The sequence below is a fragment of the Anopheles maculipalpis genome, chromosome 3RL, assembly GCF_943734695.1.
Source record: "Anopheles maculipalpis chromosome 3RL, idAnoMacuDA_375_x, whole genome shotgun sequence".
Classification (NCBI taxonomy): Eukaryota; Metazoa; Arthropoda; class Insecta; order Diptera; family Culicidae; genus Anopheles; species Anopheles maculipalpis.
In genome coordinates, this window is record NC_064872.1 from 58855289 (window position 1) to 58875467 (window position 20179).

At 42.8% G+C, this 20179-nt stretch overlaps 3 protein-coding genes across 3 annotated transcripts; all 3 read left to right on the forward strand.

Annotated features, from left to right (window-relative positions):
* The first annotated feature begins 4151 nt into the window (after positions 1–4151).
* Positions 4152–5240, forward strand: LOC126560839 (uncharacterized). The gene has a single exon (XM_050216788.1). The coding sequence runs from the start codon at positions 4152–4154 to the stop codon at positions 5238–5240; it is 1089 nt and encodes a 362-aa protein (XP_050072745.1).
* A 3374-nt stretch (positions 5241–8614) lies between these two features.
* On the forward strand, positions 8615–11256 carry LOC126560840 (uncharacterized). The gene is made up of 2 exons (XM_050216789.1): positions 8615–10007; positions 11159–11256. The coding sequence occupies exons 1-2, from the start codon at positions 8615–8617 to the stop codon at positions 11254–11256; spliced, it is 1491 nt and encodes a 496-aa protein (XP_050072746.1).
* A 1731-nt stretch (positions 11257–12987) lies between these two features.
* On the forward strand, positions 12988–14581 carry LOC126560841 (uncharacterized). The gene is made up of 2 exons (XM_050216790.1): positions 12988–14367; positions 14564–14581. Exons 1-2 carry the CDS (start codon positions 12988–12990, stop codon positions 14579–14581), a joined length of 1398 nt encoding a protein of 465 aa, XP_050072747.1.
* Positions 14582–20179: the final 5598 nt, after the last annotated feature.

The following is a 20179-nucleotide window of genomic DNA, read 5'->3' on the forward strand; positions in this document are numbered from 1 at the left end:
TCAGCGGCGTACAAGAGAGCCTTCCCTGGTCCGTTGAATTAAATGAAACAAATTAACATAGCAACAAATAACTCGTGTAAGTTGCAAACCAAACTAGCGAATAAATTTAAAAATTTATTATATTTCACTAATTATTTTTAAAATCATAAAAAATTTAAATGTCGCGACCGTTTTTCTATCCACCTTCTTCCTATAGTGTGCTGAAAAACAATCAAGCACCAAGCCAATGAAATTAATGGCCACGCCACGGTATGATAACAGTATTTACTAAAGAACTAAACCATATTGTACACAAAAGCAATTAAATTTCATCCATATCAATCCAACGGCTTTTGTTTTTCATTACTAATGTGATTATTTTTAACCTATTTTTTCACCGTATCTGACAATGTTCTGAAATGTAATCGTACCACCGGTTTCGTTTTGCTGAAAGCTGATGGTGCGATATGATAAAGGGGTTTCTGAAGGACACTTCTCCTAAGGAATCAAGTACCATTCTCACGTCGGAATCATCGAATATCGAGGGGAAAAGTGGAAACTACGCTCAAAAGCCACCCGCTCCACAAATTGTGCGCCAATGTAAAAATGGTGTCAAAGTGCCTCCGGTATGCGATGGGAATCGATGGTGGTAAGTGGCCAATTCGGCACGAACTTTGGTCATATAGATAAAACTTTGTCTGCCCGTAGCATCGTCGGTCGGTATCATTGATGTGTGCGCAAGGTGAGAAGTTGTCAAAATGCTCCCGTGTGCAGACGCTTGAGTGTGTTTGTGCACGTCGCCTGTTCGAGGGAAGGCGAACCACTCCCGGGCCGTTGTGACATGTTGATGGACAGAGACAGGTTCGGGGGAAAAATGATCGAAAAAGTTGTCAAGTGCTGTTTTTCCTGGATTTTTTTAAAGGTGAGAAATCGCCAAAAGTTATTTACAATTCCAACCTGGTGTATGTTTGCATTTTGAAACTATGTGTTTAACCTTTTCTGTGAACAAATATTTAACAGAGAAGGTGTTGAGTTGTGTATTCTTAAAATTGATGTGTGTTTTTTTAAAGTTAAATATTTAAAAGATATCAGAAACTCCAATTGAAATGATGTACCGAAACTAGTTTGAAAATTTCATTTTGGTTGAGCTATTGCTAAGTAGTTAACCACGATGCTTAAGTCTCTTTAAACCACTGGAATATATTTGTACCAAAAATCTGAACAAAAAACCCGGCTCTATTGACGTTTTTCACCGAGTGTCTGCTCATTGCAGGGTGCATTTTTCGACAGTCGAAACTGTGTCTCGCCAAAACTCATAATAAAACTTGTCGTTTGAGTTTTTTGTTTCACAACTGAGTCCATTTTGTTTTCGGGTTTTGTTGTCAGTATTCTTCGGAAAGTGCTTCCGGTGGCATTTTTTATGCAAATATTTATCATCCTTTTTTTGTACGGTGGGACACATCATTTTTTTCCTTGTTTTTCCTGTCTGCCATGGCGTCAAAACAACAGCAAAACAGAAGCGACGAACACGCTTGCCAAAACATTCACTCCAAAAACCCCCGAAACCTTATCTGCACGTGGCGTGCTTTATTCGCTTTATATTCGCTTCGTTTGAGCTGATAGTCGAGAAATTCATACGGAGAGTTTTTTTATTTGATATTTTCCCCCATTTAATGCATTGGAATCGAGTGCTAGGCGTTGGTTAAGTTATTATTTTCACAAATTATTGAAGTGTTCTATGCACGGATGCTGTTTAATTGATGTAAATATTGTGAATGACTCAATTCAACAAACAACATTTATGTACAACTTTTCAACACTTTTCAAGCATATGAAAACATTATTCAGAAAAGAATGTTTCATAAATTAAACAATACTAAGAAAAATAGAATACAACAAGGTTTCACTTTGTCCTTTTTTTAAATGTTATTTTTATAAAAGTTATGTGAAAATGCCTCAGTAACGATCGAAGTTGATCCGTCACTGAAATTTAACTTTTGAACAACGGCTCGTATAGTAACACGTCCATCAAATGTTGGTTTTACTGTCAATAAAAAATTGTTTCTTTGCTTATTTCTTCAAAGATATTAATTTCAAAATGAGCTACAAGGCTCTATATTACCTTCAAAAAGACTTTATTAAATTACACAAAATAGTTAAATGTAAATATTGAAAAACTTTTGTGATTTTTGTTGACAAAGTGGTGTATAGAAAACATTTTTGTATCCTCCTTTTCTTTCAGAGATCAGAATGTCAAACGAAGGGCAGGGCGTATGGTCGTTCTATTTAATAGAAAAAATGATATTCTCGCCGTGCTATATCTATCTAAAGTATCATAGATTATATGGACATTACTTATTAATAGTTTTTAAGTCTAACTGAAGACGAGGATGCAGCAGATCCTGCTCTACCAGGACAAGAACCGTAGCTTCGAAGAGTCGGACGAGCAACTGATACAGCAGTTATTCCAGTCGGGAGAAACTCGTAAGTTCTACAAGATGTTGAATGGGGCACGGGGCGGTTTTACTCCCATGATCGCTATGTGTCGCAGCGAGGAAGGAGATATCCTATTGGACGAGCGAGAGGTGATCAACAGGTGGAAGTGCTGCAATGCAATGCAATAAATCAGCTGGCAGCGATGGGCTGGTGGCCGAACTGTTCAAGATGGGTCCGGAGATGTTTTTCGCCCTCATGCATCGGCTGATTGTTAAGATTTGGGATCAGGAAGAACTACCGGACGAGTGGAAACTGGGTGTCATACACCCGGTGAACAAAAAGGGCGACAGGATGGACTGTGCTAACTTCCGGGCTATCACAGTCCTGAATGCTGCCTAGAAGATCCCGTCCCGAATATTCTTCTGCAGACTGGAGACCCTTGCTACAGATAGCGTCGGAAGCTACCAAGCTGGAATTGTTGGAGGCAAATCGACAACCGTGCAAGGTGAGAGTTCCAAGCATGCTGTCGGAATCGTTCGAATCTCACCGCAGTCTGAGGCATCGCTCTGGAGGGCGTCATGCGAAGCGCGGGCTTCGACATCCGGGGCACGATTTTCACCCAATCTCTCCTTGATTCCTTGGCTTCGCGGATGACATCGACATCATCGGACGGACAACTGCGGCGGCGTGCGAGGCGTACAACCGGCGTACAACCGGCGTACAACCGACTGAAACGCGAGGCCAATAGAATTGGAATGAGCATCAATGCAACGAAGACGAAAAACCTGCTTACCGGATGCTCTGACCGTGATAGAGCCCGATTCGCAAGCAGAGTATCAGTTGACGGCGACGATCTCGAGGTGGTAGAGGAGTTCTGCTACCTTGGTACGATCGTAACTTCGGACAACAACGTAAGCAGCAAAATCTGAAGGCGCATTGTTCAGGGGAATCGTGTCTACTACGGACTCCACAAACTCCTGCGATCCAGAAAACTCCAACAACACTCGAAATGTACGATTTATCGCACCTTACGTCCGGTAGTCCTCTACGGGTACGAGTCTTGGACTATGCTGACGGAGGACGCCAATGCACTCGCCATTTTCGAAAGAAGAAGAAGTCTAATTAGGCGGTCCGGTTGTATAGGCGACACGACACCGGTCTTTACACGACAGGACCGGAATTCAAATCCCATCCGAACCGTTCCCCCGTAGTAGGGACTGACTATTCAACTACGTAGTATCGGCAAGTCTAGTAAGTCATTAATAGTGGAAAGCAGCAGCATGATCAAGAACCGTGCAAGAAGGATTATTTATTCATTGAAACTTCGTCTGCACGGTCCATTGCGGCTATCCACTCCACCCATACATTAACCGACCACTACTCAGAAGGAACTGAGATTTGTGAGATTTTACTACCCCAAGAGTTTAAGCGTTGAGGGTTGAAATTTCCTCTCGATGCCAAGTTTTTGAATACCATACAGAGGCCTAGTGGAGCTGTATGGTATTCAAAACCATACAGCTTTTTGTTGTAGTGGAGACAACAAAAAGACAAGGCGACTGCAGAAGGGAGATTTCTAAACTCAACTTCTTTTTTTATTTGGTATTTTAATCGAAATCAAACTGACGCCTTGAATGACTACGAATAAATTACAAATGCAGCAGGCTATGGGATTTCAAAACCCAAACATCCAAACAAAGTCCTGTTAATTACCATCTCAACAAAAAATCTTAACAAACATGAGTTCAGTGAGGAGCAGTTCGGCCTCAAAAATACGCATTTGTCCTTCGAGATACGAGTTCAACGATCCAGCAACCGAACGAGAGGAAAAATGTCGACTGTTGAAGGAGTTCGAGCGAAAAATGAAAACTGTGGTAAAGCGTGACACACTCCAGCGAACGATGGACCGCACTCTATCACCAAAACTAGACAAAAGGACAAAGCGTTGCATGCGTGCGGTTTCTCCAGAGTTTCAACCTCCTTCACTTCCTCCCACCCAACTCGTGGCTGAAACCACCAGCTTACCGGGAGACGCCGCTCCATTAGCATCAACCCATCCAACCACTCTTCAGGTGACGATAGACGCCCGCACCAAACCACGCGCTCAACCACCGAGGGTGGAAAATTGGATGGAAAACTTTCTCCGGAAGCCAACCCGTGAACGCGTCCGGTGGCGTTCGAAACTGTACGAACTGGAACCACGCTGCTCGGACCGTCCCCCATCGGAACGGGTCGAACAGCTGATCGACGTCGGAGCGCAGGACTTTGTCGACTGGCTCAACACACTCGGTGCGGAACGTTCCAGCCTAACGACGGACGTCGTGAAGGGACTGTTCTCGATTGAAGCGGCTGACGAAACATCGCGAGCCCTTAGCATTGCGCCGAAAGAGATCCGTGCCGTGCCGGGGCAAGTGGCGACGGAATGGAACGTGCCACAGCTGGCGTTGGAAAATCGTATCGCACAGCTTCAGCACCATGACCGGATGCTGGCCGACGGTGGTACGAAGCGAATCGCTTTTGGGCGAAGCCTTCCACAGGAGTTGCGAAGCGGCTGGTTGACGCAGGATGTCGGTGATGTTGGGGGTGAGGTGGAACGGCCAGACGTTCCGGACGATTTGATGAGTTTGAAACGGTTGTTCCGTGACATCTGGCACCTGCGCTCGGTCAAGTATTTGGTGGACTATCTTGCCGAGCGACCGTCGTTGCCGCGGCCACGGTTTTTAGAGGAGAAGGGACTGTTTCAGCGCCAGGATGTCGATGAACCGGTTCCGTTCTATAGAAAAGTTCTATCGCAGAAAGCGATTGCTGAAAGTGTTAGACGCCAGTGACGGTGAAGGTTATAACGTTTTTTTTTGTTGAAGCGAGGATCGAAAGGTGGCGAGAGTTAAATTGAAAGTAAATAAATTGCAGTCAATTTGTAGCAAACAGTTTTGAATAGAGAATTTCCTGGCTTGAGCTGTATTCAAATTATCTTCCTTTTATCTAGAACTTGTGACGTACATTAAAGCGATTAAATAGGTCTGCTTGATAGTATGCGAATAAATTTTATTGATGTGTCTTTGTCAGTGGCCATTAGTACGCTTAAATACATTGCTTCATTCACCACCATTTTGTAGGACTGTATCTTGGAAAATTAAGTACCGAATTTCATGTCGATTTTTCAAGTTTAGAATATTAGTTCAATCCATTTTGAGCCATTTGGATTGAAGACTTTGGATCAACAGATGTATAAATTACATCAAAAAATAATTTAAGCAGGATTTTTACCAATTTTTAAGTGAGTGTACGTAGTATTCATTCGAATTGTTGGAATATATCAATATGGCGCGGTCTGAAGGTGTTGGCGACAGCGGATTGTATGTAAGCGGCTGCTTCATACCGCAAGAAAGAGGTTCAAACTCCATCCGGATCCCGTCCTCCCGTCCCCTAGAGGACTGACTATCCAACTACATGGTATCGTAGAGTCTAGCAAGCCATTCGATGGCCGGTGTGTCCTTAGAGGTCGTTAAGCCAAGAAAAAACGAAGAAGATTTGCCGTAGTTTCGCCATCTTTTTACAGAACTTACACCTCGATGAAACCCCTGCTCTCAGGAATACGATGTTACAGCTGGCCTTTTCAAAACGGAATTTATTCATCCTATAGATTTTTCAATTCCTAATCTTAACCAACCTCAGTGCTTGCCTGCGAGGGCTTTTTTTCTGAGGGTGGTGTTTGTCGATTGCTTGTTGCAATGCCCATTGTTTTCTTATATTATATTTAGCTAATTCACAATTTTTTTTTTTAGTGTTGCCCATCTGTTCGCTATCCTCCTGCCGTGGCCTTATCGATCCTTCCAGTGCATGATATAATACTACGTTAGCGTCCTGAGCGCTCTGTCACTCTGGCCACTGCCATCTCGGCTGGAGATAAGGCCCGTATGGAGAGACCATCTCCGTCGCTGGACTCCTTTTCGCTCGACGAGACATCTTCCCTTTCGAAAAGACTTCGGACATTGATGTCTGCCCTCTGTCTTTCTATCCATCGACCAAACCGCAGTCGTGCTGCTTCGAGCAGCCGTTGTCGGTGACGGGGGTGGAGATGGTGGCCGTCCACGACGCCGCGCTTCCCTTGTTTCTGCTCGCTGCAGACACCTGGCCGCGTTTCGCCGATCATTCCGGGTACGCCGAGTTGTAACTGGATCGGACCGGTTGGCAGCTAGCGAGAGATGGCCTTGCGAGGTCAGCATCTGCCTCTCAGCGTCCCAATCGTCCTGCAGCTCGTCAGTGATGCGCGCTGCTGCCTCGCAGATCTGGCTCCAATGCTCGGGGCTCTCGAGCAGACTGCTCATGATGTTGTCTGGGGTGACCTCGTTCGGTTCACCGATGCCTAACAGATCCTCCCGAACCGCAGCAAACCGTGGGCAGCAAAACACAACATGCTCCGCCGAATCCACCACCCCAGGGCATCTACGGCAGTCTGGGGACGACGTGAAGCCCTTTTTCTTTTCTTGCTGCTAAACATCAAATGAATCCTTGTAACACTCGAGCTGATCAATTAATACTATGTTTAGCATTTTGATGACATCCTTTGTCTTGAGCGTCTTTAAAATCAACGACAGTCGAAGCTCTGCCTGTAAGAAAAAAGGCTCATTAAATTATCAGCACACCACCATCAGTGTTACAGCGTTCATTGTTCTCAACGATTGTGGAGACACATTTCGACGAAATGTTTCCGGTTCAGGTTATGACGTTCTGTAAGGACGAGACAACGAGACGAAGGCGAGACTATTATTACATGGCATGACTGCGGCTTAAAGCTCATCCAGATCGTTTCCTCGTAGTGAGAACTCACTATCCAACTACTTAGTATCAGCATGTCTAGTAAGTCATTGGACTTGGCCGGCAGGTCGGTATGCCAAGAAGAAAATGTGACACCCATAGAATGTTCAAAAACGAAAATAAAATGTGTAGAGAATGTGTACTAAACAACCGACGTACATACCTTCAAATGAGTAGTAAAAATCGGAAACCTACCGGATAATTAAATGATTTAACTTTTCTGAAAGGTGAAACTATAGCAGCTATTGGAATAATGTAGTAAAATTTGTAATAGCAACGTAGTATTGTTATTGTTGTCGTTTGCTAATAAAACTATTTGTCTCTCGGGCTATATAATCACAAACTTTGTATAATTTTTAACCTTAAATCAATAGCAAACTGAAAAAGTCAGAGTAAAAACTGGGCCATAATCGAAGAAAAGTGCAAAGAATTATAAAAAGAGGAATATTAAGAAGTCAAAGAGGAAGAAAGTCTAGAACGGAAAGAAACAGAGAGATGCCAAAGTCAAAATAATCAGAAAAATCATTGAAATGACGGAAACTAACTAGCACTGGAACGTAAACACTGAGCGGAGCGCAGGAATCGTTAAAGGTGGACGAAGACGAAGAGATCGTAATGGGACATAGAAAGGAATAACGGAAAGGATGGATAGCTCGTCGGAAACTACAAGAATAAATCTGGCTATAAATATAGCTTGAGCCTGGGAACGTCTCGATTCCAATGAGGACAGCGAGTTGAGTTTTACGGATAGTATTTCTAGGACGAAGTCAGGCGACTCTATGTGCCAAACCGAATACGCCTGGCAGAGTCCCCCATCCAATACAACCAACTGCACAGTGTTGCCGCACCAGGAAAATTGTTCAGCAAACTAAGAAAGCTCCTAATAACAGTTTTACACTGAGACAAACCTATAATAACAACGATCAAATCCAATTTGATGTTTGCGGAGTGATTTTATCGGAATTCTTAAACCTTCAGCATAATGGTTATAAAAGTCGCTCACTTGCAGCCATTTTGCTGGTTGGTGACAAAATGATGTGGCCTAGGGTGATAATCCTGTGTACAGTGATCCTGTCCCACGCGTTCAGAACCTCAGAATCGACAGTGGAATTACTTGAATATATTGCTGATCGTGCATTTGAAATGGGAGGACACGTAAACACTGTCTTGTTTTGGGATTTAGATGGACCTGCAGCGCATAGTATAGACACCATTTCTTATCCAAGAATAGTGTTCAACGGTGGCCCTGGCTTTGGACATCTGCTGCAAGAGAATTGTCTCGTTATAATACAATTACACGGTACTAAGGAAGTATGTAAGATAGTTACTTATACTTTTGTATGGTGTTAACAAAAATATATTTTTTAATATCTTCTGGTAGGAGATGCATAGCCGTCTGGCCAAAGTATTTATTTTGGCAAGCACTCATCATTTGTCAAAGTATGTGATAATTGTGAATGCCGACAGTCAGATGTACCGCACGCTGGAATATATTGAATATTACTTTGATCATATACGTGTAATGCAGTATATTGTGGTGATTCATTCGGAAGAGTATGGAACAGTACTTGATGTTGGATATTTCAAGACAAAGAGATTTATACAGCTCAACGACACCGTTGACTTTGGATCTATTTACAACGATCGACTGAAGGAACTTAAGTTACGGGCGATCATTTCGGCAAGCAAACCTTACTCGTATGTCACGAATGATTGGAAGCTAGAGGGATTAGATATTGAAATAGCCGAGGTGGTAGTCGGTATGCTGGGAATACCATTATCTTTAACGCTAGTCGATGCACTGAATGTCCAGGAAAAGCAAGATCTTTTGTACTATCATAAAACAGACATGTACCTAACACGGCGAGGATGCAACTCTAAATTTCCATTTCCACAGGCAGAACTTCAAGAGCGATTATCTGTAAGACTTATGATGCCGACGGAAGCGAAAATCAACTTTAATCTTCAATTTCTCAAACCATACAAACGGGAGGTTTGGTATTTGCTATTGTTTTTGCTTATAGTAGCTTGTACATTAAATTGGATCTTCAGGCAACGAATACCGGTGAACGTAATAATGGTGATCGCTTTCGGGTACTTCCAAACTACGAACAGTTTGACAGCGTTGCTAGTGGTGGTTATACAGTTTCTGAAGTTCATTCTACTCGAGACGTACCTCGGACAAGTGACATCGTTTATGATCCGGTTACGATTTCAAGAGAACCCTCAAACGTTGGACGAGTTCTTCGATTCCACCATCCAGCTGAACGCTCCGGAAACAATGAAAACATTTATAGGCCATCTACCAACGAGCTTGTCGAGCAGATTGTTGAAAAAGCTTCGACAAGATTTTCCGTTTAACGAAACGACTGGTTACGAGCCTGGGTTTGCTTATATCGTTACCGATTACGCATCGGATATGATGCAAAATGCAGCTTCCTACGATTCAATGTTTAATTCGACCTTTTTCTACATCATGAAGGAACCGGTGTATGAGTTTAGAATGTGCTATGCGTTTAGTATGTGGTCAAAGTTTGCTGGAAAATATAAGGAATGTCTTCAGCGACTGTACGAAACGGGCATCATTCTCAAGCTAACCAACGAAGCGTGGAGATTCGCAACCAGATCGTTGAAGGCAAATTCATCGTCCGTTCTGATGTTTCCTGATCTGGTGCCGGTGTTTTTATTCCTGTGCTATGGTTGGGCGTTGAGTGTGGTATGCTTTGCAGGAGAGATCATCTTGAAACTGGGGCGAACAATTATGGTGCGATACCAGGGTAGGGGTGTTCGAAGATATATTTATGTTCCAACATTTTGGAGAGGACCTAATTGTCGTACAGGCGAAAGGATAAAAAGGGAAGCATGGTAGAGACAGTTAGTGCAACTGTTAAAAAAGAGAATAAATCAAGCTGCTTAAGATAATCTCATTAATTCTTTAGATTGACTAAACGAACTTCTAGATCACGTTGGCCATCTAATAGCTTGTTATTATTGTTGATGCCTCATAGCTGAAGGAGACCGATTCATACTGTCAAGCAGCAGTCCGTGTGGCACCTTGTTGTGCACCAGCAAATACAGTATTGAGCGTATTAGCTCGGATGAAAGTAATACGTAAATACGTCTGTAGCTGGTGACGTTTTTCCAAATCCATCGCCAATCCGTGGAAGGTGACTCCATAGCCACTTTGGAGTCTGGAAGTCTGTCGACCATCATTTGCCGCAAACTTTTGGTTGAGACTGTAGGTACCGGATGGTCTGCAAGTTGCTGGATTACCGTCCGAAGGCACAGATACTTTGTGGCAATGGAATCGAAGGATTCCCAGCACAATCAATGTGCTCAGTCCCGATTTTCAGGCATCCCTGCTTAGCAACGTACCGATTCACCAGCAACGCTGCTGTAGTAATGGCGAAAGATTGCGTCCACCTCGATTGCGTGGAAGGGCCAATTGGGTTAATGGGACTCGAAAATCCCAAGATCCGTCCCGTAAGTAAGACTGTAACGTCTTGGAGGCCAAATCGATGTCCATCGGTGGTGCGCCATACACCGATGCAACAAACCAAAGCTTGGGCAGAAGGAAAGTGTTCAATAGCACCACATTTTGCGCCAAATTGAGGTCTCTAACACGGTGCAATTTGACCAAATGTCCACGACGCCGCGCTTCCCTTGTTTCTGCTCGCTGCAGACACCTGGCCGCGTTTCGCCGATCATTCCGGGTACGCCGAGTTGTAACTGGATCGGACCGGTTGGCAGCTAGCGAGAGATGGCCTTGCGAGGTCAGCATCTGCCTCTCAGCGTCCCAATCGTCCTGCAGCTCGTCAGTGATGCGCGCTGCTGCCTCGCAGATCTGGCTCCAATGCTCGGGGCTCTCGAGCAGACTGCTCATGATGTTGTCTGGGGTGACCTCGTTCGGTTCACCGATGCCTAACAGATCCTCCCGAACCGCAGCAAACCGTGGGCAGCAAAACACAACATGCTCCGCCGAATCCACCACCCCAGGGCATCTACGGCAGTCTGGGGACGACGTGAAGCCCTTTTTCTTTTCTTGCTGCTAAACATCAAATGAATCCTTGTAACACTCGAGCTGATCAATTAATACTATGTTTAGCATTTTGATGACATCCTTTGTCTTGAGCGTCTTTAAAATCAACGACAGTCGAAGCTCTGCCTGTAAGAAAAAAGGCTCATTAAATTATCAGCACACCACCATCAGTGTTACAGCGTTCATTGTTCTCAACGATTGTGGAGACACATTTCGACGAAATGTTTCCGGTTCAGGTTATGACGTTCTGTAAGGACGAGACAACGAGACGAAGGCGAGACTATTATTACATGGCATGACTGCGGCTTAAAGCTCATCCAGATCGTTTCCTCGTAGTGAGAACTCACTATCCAACTACTTAGTATCAGCATGTCTAGTAAGTCATTGGACTTGGCCGGCAGGTCGGTATGCCAAGAAGAAAATGTGACACCCATAGAATGTTCAAAAACGAAAATAAAATGTGTAGAGAATGTGTACTAAACAACCGACGTACATACCTTCAAATGAGTAGTAAAAATCGGAAACCTACCGGATAATTAAATGATTTAACTTTTCTGAAAGGTGAAACTATAGCAGCTATTGGAATAATGTAGTAAAATTTGTAATAGCAACGTAGTATTGTTATTGTTGTCGTTTGCTAATAAAACTATTTGTCTCTCGGGCTATATAATCACAAACTTTGTATAATTTTTAACCTTAAACCAATAGCAAACTGAAAAAGTCAGAGTAAAAACTGGGCCATAATCGAAGAAAAGTGCAAAGAATTATAAAAAGAGGAATATTAAGAAGTCAAAGAGGAAGAAAGTCTAGAACGGAAAGAAACAGAGAGATGCCAAAGTCAAAATAATCAGAAAAATCATTGAAATGACGGAAACTAACTAGCACTGGAACGTAAACACTGAGCGGAGCGCAGGAATCGTTAAAGGTGGACGAAGACGAAGAGATCGTAATGGGACATAGAAAGGAATAACGGAAAGGATGGATAGCTCGTCGGAAACTACAAGAATAAATCTGGCTATAAATATAGCTTGAGCCTGGGAACGTCTCGATTCCAATGAGGACAGCGAGTTGAGTTTTACGGATAGTATTTCTAGGACGAAGTCAGGCGACTCTATGTGCCAAACCGAATACGCCTGGCAGAGTCCCCCATCCAATACAACCAACTGCACAGTGTTGCCGCACCAGGAAAATTGTTCAGCAAACTAAGAAAGCTCCTAATAACAGTTTTACACTGAGACAAACCTATAATAACAACGATCAAATCCAATTTGATGTTTGCGGAGTGATTTTATCGGAATTCTTAAACCTTCAGCATAATGGTTATAAAAGTCGCTCACTTGCAGCCATTTTGCTGGTTGGTGACAAAATGATGTGGCCTAGGGTGATAATCCTGTGTACAGTGATCCTGTCCCACGCGTTCAGAACCTCAGAATCGACAGTGGAATTACTTGAATATATTGCTGATCGTGCATTTGAAATGGGAGGACACGTAAACACTGTCTTGTTTTGGGATTTAGATGGACCTGCAGCGCATAGTATAGACACCATTTCTTATCCAAGAATAGTGTTCAACGGTGGCCCTGGCTTTGGACATCTGCTGCAAGAGAATTGTCTCGTTATAATACAATTACACGGTACTAAGGAAGTATGTAAGATAGTTACTTATACTTTTGTATGGTGTTAACAAAAATATATTTTTTAATATCTTCTGGTAGGAGATGCATAGCCGTCTGGCCAAAGTATTTATTTTGGCAAGCACTCATCATTTGTCAAAGTATGTGATAATTGTGAATGCCGACAGTCAGATGTACCGCACGCTGGAATATATTGAATATTACTTTGATCATATACGTGTAATGCAGTATATTGTGGTGATTCATTCGGAAGAGTATGGAACAGTACTTGATGTTGGATATTTCAAGACAAAGAGATTTATACAGCTCAACGACACCGTTGACTTTGGATCTATTTACAACGATCGACTGAAGGAACTTAAGTTACGGGCGATCATTTCGGCAAGCAAACCTTACTCGTATGTCACGAATGATTGGAAGCTAGAGGGATTAGATATTGAAATAGCCGAGGTGGTAGTCGGTATGCTGGGAATACCATTATCTTTAACGCTAGTCGATGCACTGAATGTCCAGGAAAAGCAAGATCTTTTGTACTATCATAAAACAGACATGTACCTAACACGGCGAGGATGCAACTCTAAATTTCCATTTCCACAGGCAGAACTTCAAGAGCGATTATCTGTAAGACTTATGATGCCGACGGAAGCGAAAATCAACTTTAATCTTCAATTTCTCAAACCATACAAACGGGAGGTTTGGTATTTGCTATTGTTTTTGCTTATAGTAGCTTGTACATTAAATTGGATCTTCAGGCAACGAATACCGGTGAACGTAATAATGGTGATCGCTTTCGGGTACTTCCAAACTACGAACAGTTTGACAGCGTTGCTAGTGGTGGTTATACAGTTTCTGAAGTTCATTCTACTCGAGACGTACCTCGGACAAGTGACATCGTTTATGATCCGGTTACGATTTCAAGAGAACCCTCAAACGTTGGACGAGTTCTTCGATTCCACCATCCAGCTGAACGCTCCGGAAACAATGAAAACATTTATAGGCCATCTACCAACGAGCTTGTCGAGCAGATTGTTGAAAAAGCTTCGACAAGATTTTCCGTTTAACGAAACGACTGGTTACGAGCCTGGGTTTGCTTATATCGTTACCGATTACGCATCGGATATGATGCAAAATGCAGCTTCCTACGATTCAATGTTTAATTCGACCTTTTTCTACATCATGAAGGAACCGGTGTATGAGTTTAGAATGTGCTATGCGTTTAGTATGTGGTCAAAGTTTGCTGGAAAATATAAGGAATGTCTTCAGCGACTGTACGAAACGGGCATCATTCTCAAGCTAACCAACGAAGCGTGGAGATTCGCAACCAGATCGTTGAAGGCAAATTCATCGTCCGTTCTGATGTTTCCTGATCTGGTGCCGGTGTTTTTATTCCTGTGCTATGGTTGGGCGTTGAGTGTGGTATGCTTTGCAGGAGAGATCATCTTGAAACTGGGGCGAACAATTATGGTGCGATACCAGGGTAGGGGTGTTCGAAGATATATTTATGTTCCAACATTTTGGAGAGGACCTAATTGTCGTACAGGCGAAAGGATAAAAAGGGAAGCATGGTAGAGACAGTTAGTGCAACTGTTAAAAAAGAGAATAAATCAAGCTGCTTAAGATAATCTCATTAATTCTTTAGATTGACTAAACGAACTTCTAGATCACGTTGGCCATCTAATAGCTTGTTATTATTGTTGATGCCTCATAGCTGAAGGAGACCGATTCATACTGTCAAGCAGCAGTCCGTGTGGCACCTTGTTGTGCACCAGCAAATACAGTATTGAGCGTATTAGCTCGGATGAAAGTAATACGTAAATACGTCTGTAGCTGGTGACGTTTTTCCAAATCCATCGCCAATCCGTGGAAGGTGACTCCATAGCCACTTTGGAGTCTGGAAGTCTGTCGACCATCATTTGCCGCAAACTTTTGGTTGAGACTGTAGGTACCGGATGGTCTGCAAGTTGCTGGATTACCGTCCGAAGGCACAGATACTTTGTGGCAATGGAATCGAAGGATTCCCAGCACAATCAATGTGCTCAGTCCCGATTTTCAGGCATCCCTGCTTAGCAACGTACCGATTCACCAGCAACGCTGCTGTAGTAATGGCGAAAGATTGCGTCCACCTCGATTGCGTGGAAGGGCCAATTGGGTTAATGGGACTCGAAAATCCCAAGATCCGTCCCGTAAGTAAGACTGTAACGTCTTGGAGGCCAAATCGATGTCCATCGGTGGTGCGCCATACACCGATGCAACAAACCAAAGCTTGGGCAGAAGGAAAGTGTTCAATAGCACCACATTTTGCGCCAAATTGAGGTCTCTAACACGGTGCAATTTGACCAAATGGCGGAACTGTTGGATTAAGTTTTCCCAGTTATGCCCCATGGCCTCCCGTATATTGTTAGTGAAAAATATGCCAAGGCGCAATCTTTCTACTTCCCACTGCCACGGAACATGCATCGGGGTGTTTGTTGGTGTGATATGTCCTTTGTTCAGTGCCGTTGTTTTTTCCACGTTCAGCTTCGCACCAGCGGTTCTGCCAAACGCTTCTATTGTTGTTTTCACCTCCTCGAGTTTGGTAAGGGAGGTTGTCATCACCGAGTTGTCGTCAGCATATGCGTTGATCAGGTCATCCTGATCGCAACAAATACTTTCTAATCTGGAACTGAGCGGATTAAGGTAAAGGATAAACAGGTGCATGGATAAAGGATCGCCCTGTCTGAGAGAGCAGCGTATGGGAAACGACGGGGAAAGGTTTCCATTTACAAGGATACGGGAGGAGGGTCGTTCGGATAATCGAACTTGAAATTTGCAAATTTCAAAACGTAACCAAAGAAGAGAAAAAACCATGTTCGACTCCTGACAAGTTCGACATCCACTAAGGGAGTTCGACACGTGGAAACGCGATCTGTAAGATATTATTCCCCATTATGACAGATGGTTTGATATAATAATAAAGAATCATAAGAGTTGTTTAACACTGTCCATTACATGTAACATTAGTGCCCTCATCATCGATGCCCCAACAACTTTTCTGCGAAAGAGAGCGAATATTATGAATACATCTTCAATTATAGTGTGGTGGAGGGAAGAGTTAACTCGGACTTATAATCGCGACGAGAACGGAACAACGTGATAGCCAGCTGTGCGAACCAATATATTTCTTTTCTTTGACTCTCCAGGCAGTCTAAGGATTCTAAATGAGAATCTTCCTTACAGGAACGTTGAAGAAATCGAGGCCCTACCTTTGCTAGGGGGACACTAGACCGCTCTTCAGAGACTGAGAAGACAACTTTATACCTTATTCTTAAAATAGTTTTTGCTCGCTTTTTGTAACACAAAAATGATCCTTCGCGGTATTCCTTTTTGTCATTGCATTTGGTTCAAAGATTTTTACGTGCGCCTAGAATGTGTCGCGGGGCGATTGATTGCTGAGTCTGCCTAAAATGTGCCAGACATCATTCGTCATTTGTTCTGTATAATTGCTATGGTTCTATGTGCATAAAGTTTGTATTGCTGACCACTGTCTGCACTCGCGCACCGGTCAATGTTTATCGCTCTGGTTGTTTTGAACTGATATCATATTACCTTGGATCACTCGCTAGCCGGGTTCGCTAGTAAGTTTATATAATGTTGGTTGAAGTTTGGGCAAAATCACTACATGTGCATTACTAGCATTCTAGATGTAGGTCACCTAAGTTTAATGTATTGTCTGCCTGAAATTATGGTATGGAGAATTGTTTGTTTCAATGAGGTTAAGAAATGTTTATGTTAATAAAATAAGACGTATGGCAGGTTACTATAGCAGGTTACTACACAATAGTTACTCGACTATTGTAGCCATAACTTCTCCAAAGCAATTCAAAACGCTTCAATAATGAAGCTGTACGTAACATCTTCAAACGGTGAGAGATTATAAAATTATCAGCATTCGTCTTGTAGTTCATGTTTCACACTTAATGCGACTGGAATGGAGATGGAATAAAATAAACAGGAAATAATTTCACAGAATTATGTTAAAACATTCATGTATTTTCTATGGGAACTAGTTTAATGTTTCTGCAGCTTCTGTGTCATGAATTTCAGGCTTTTTTTATGAATTTATTGAAGGCGCTAATAACGACGGTCTTTTATGTTTAAATATAAAGATGGACGTATGTTTAAATTTCTCTATTAAAGACCTATTGGATCAGTTTGTTCCAACGATAACGAGGCAGGATGTTGAAAAAATTTCGTCTTTTTTCATACTTTAAAGCGTGATACACCAATTATATTAAAGTTGCTCCAGGTTGTCCTTTTTCTATGGAGTTTTACTCCACAAATAACAGTTTAACAAATAAACCAACCATTCGCACCAGAATTATCGTTTTGCATTGCAGATTTCCCACTTGGAAGCTTTTTCAAACTGCACCATCGCTCTAGTAATTGTATGCATTTGTTTGTCCCTTCAAATATTAGACCGATTTGTCCAAACGGTTTTGTGAACCGAATGGAGGCGCATCCCCATTCCAGCTCTGTACAAAAGCGCACCGAATGCATGCTCAATGGTTTGCAACATTGCACATAATTTGAATATGAAACGGAACGTCCGGACCTGCCATCGTTCGTCGGGCGGGTGGCCGGGTGTTTTGCGTTTGTATTTGACAAACACCCGGTCCGGTCGGCCTCAACCGGCAAGCATCATCAGGTGGCTAAGGGTACGGAATTATGTCACCGTTTCGGTGGCAAATGGTGCTGCCCTAACATTCCTTCGGATCGATCGATACACCGAAACCTAAACAACGATGCCACATAGCCGTTGACTTTCTACAATCGGTTCCCGATGGCGTTGAGGGACGTGGCGATGTTTGTGTACAACAAAATTGCCAGGCTGGGTGAGAGCCCCGGGAGTGAAGGTACACGCGGTTCAACCACCACATGCGGCAGTTTAGATCAAACAAATTGCTGCTGTACGGTACACAAATCGTGGGACAGTCTGAGCCAACGGGCGCACTGATTTGCATGATTCCCGTTCGCATTGCATCCGATCCGATCATTCATCGTTCGTGTTTGTGCCGTTTAGTTTTCAGCCGGAGCCGGGCCGGATGTTGTTGGAGCAATAATTCAACCATTTTTCGATTATCTTTCCGAATGCCTTACGCTTTGTTGAGAAGGTACTTGTGGTATATTTGTTGTGCAGATAGAATGTATAACTGTTGAGCCTACAGTGCACTTGGCAGGTTTGTAACAGTCATTGTTTCGGGAACTAATTTACATTTTCAGTTGTTTTTTTGCTTCTTCTTTACTTTATTTATGAAGGTATTGTTCTTAGAATATTTAGCTTTTCAATAGCTTTAGAGCGGTCTGGTAGTAAGGGCGACAGAGTCGTTGGTCTTCACACGGCAGTACCGGTGATCATTTCCCTTCTGGTTTGTTCTCCTGTCGTGAGAACGAATCCGATCCGGATGATATCAATAAGTCTAGCAAGTTCTATTCAGTTAGCAGAGTTCTCCTTTAGCTCAAAAAGATAAATATAATAGCAGTAGTACTTTGATTTTTCATCAAGATTTCAAGATCAAAATTTATGGTAATTAAAACAAAATTTAAAAATCCGATAGCTTAAGCATTGTTTACACACATTTATTGCGATTCTTCAGTGCTTGGAACAGTGAGGAGCCTAGGATGATGAGACTTAGACTGTTGCTGAGCTGGGCCCTTGTCCCGTTCAACGGATTGAGACCGAAGGATGCCCCCGACTTGACGAAGTAATTACGGCTAAATTGAAGACCGGAGGATGCCTCCAACTTCAATGAACAGTCTAAGGTGTTGGTTAGAATGCTGCTTTATTCAAAATCTTACTCGCTAATTTATACTATAAAAATGCTGACAGATCCGCAGTCAGCGGATATATCAGACCTAGTTTAACTGTATTCGTTCGCCTGATTATTATTTCGTTATTGATTAATCGCATGTTTACCATTAACATTTCTGCCGCGTCGGTAACATACGGCACATCGGTGCGTCGCCAACATACACGGTTAGGCTTCTTGGACGACGAGGTTAAGACGGATAACCTTCTTGGACGACGTAATCTCTTGGACTATAAAGATTCTCTGACTATTAGATATGTCGTCTGGATATAGAGAATGTCTCTAAAATGAAAAGGCTCGATGGATGATGGATAAAAACTCTTTAAAATTTAGCTCTAATGGACGTCGAAATCCATTGAATGGCGATGTCCTACATTCACACGACGTGAATGTATCTCTCATCGCTCTCCAAACAGAATAAAAATTTAGGAATTATAAAAAAAATTCTCATCCACCTCCTGCTGCGCGATGGATTCATTCAATTTCAATAAAAATACTAACTGAATACACTACCAGATCTACTACAAGCTCGTATGCCAACACCAGAATGAATGATCGATCCATTAGCAGTATAATTGCTTTGAAAGTGTTTCGCTACGATTCGCTTGCATTCGGTCCCGTGCACTGCAACTGCAGCTCCAGACGTGAAAGGATTGGGCACCTACCCGGTATCGATCGGGAATCGGGCAGCAGGCAAAGGTAGTGTAGTGGCGTGCACAGGTAACACAGGTTCAGCAAACCGGAAGGTGTGATGTGGAAATTTCAATTTCACTGCACGACACAAGCTGCATTGAATCCCATCCAACCGCATGCATCGGCTTTGTCCGGGGTTTATGGGTGCTGGCCCGGAAATTCGATAACGCTTTTCTGAAAAAGGCGTTTGCTGTGAAGTGAGAGACAGGAGAAGATTGTTTTCATCGTGTCAATCACTTCGACGGTCGGTCGGTGTGTAGTGCCGATGAAGATAACTGAATTTTGGCAAACAAACTATCGGCCAGAAACGAAAAAAGAATCTACCAGTTTCGATGCATGAATTGAAATCAATTTGCAGTTCTGATGGGGAGTGTATCTTGAGCACAACAATGCACATAACATAACAAAATCAATAAGAACATTTTGACAAAAAGGGTTTTAAATATGTCTGTGTTAAAAATAAATAAACATTTTTTACTCTTAATAAACGAATAGAATAAATCTGAATCTCGTATATTTATGATTCAATTCATGCAGCGAGTAAAGCTCCATCAAATAGCATATCCATCACACGGTAGTGTTCGCTTGCTGGAGCGAGATAAATCGCCTCAATATAATGCACAATTTGTATCCGTTATTGAATTACCCATGGCTTTGAATGTACATGCATACACACACACACATTCGGTGTGATATGGTGGGTTCTAGGGGGGAGATAAATCGTCGTGAATAAGGAG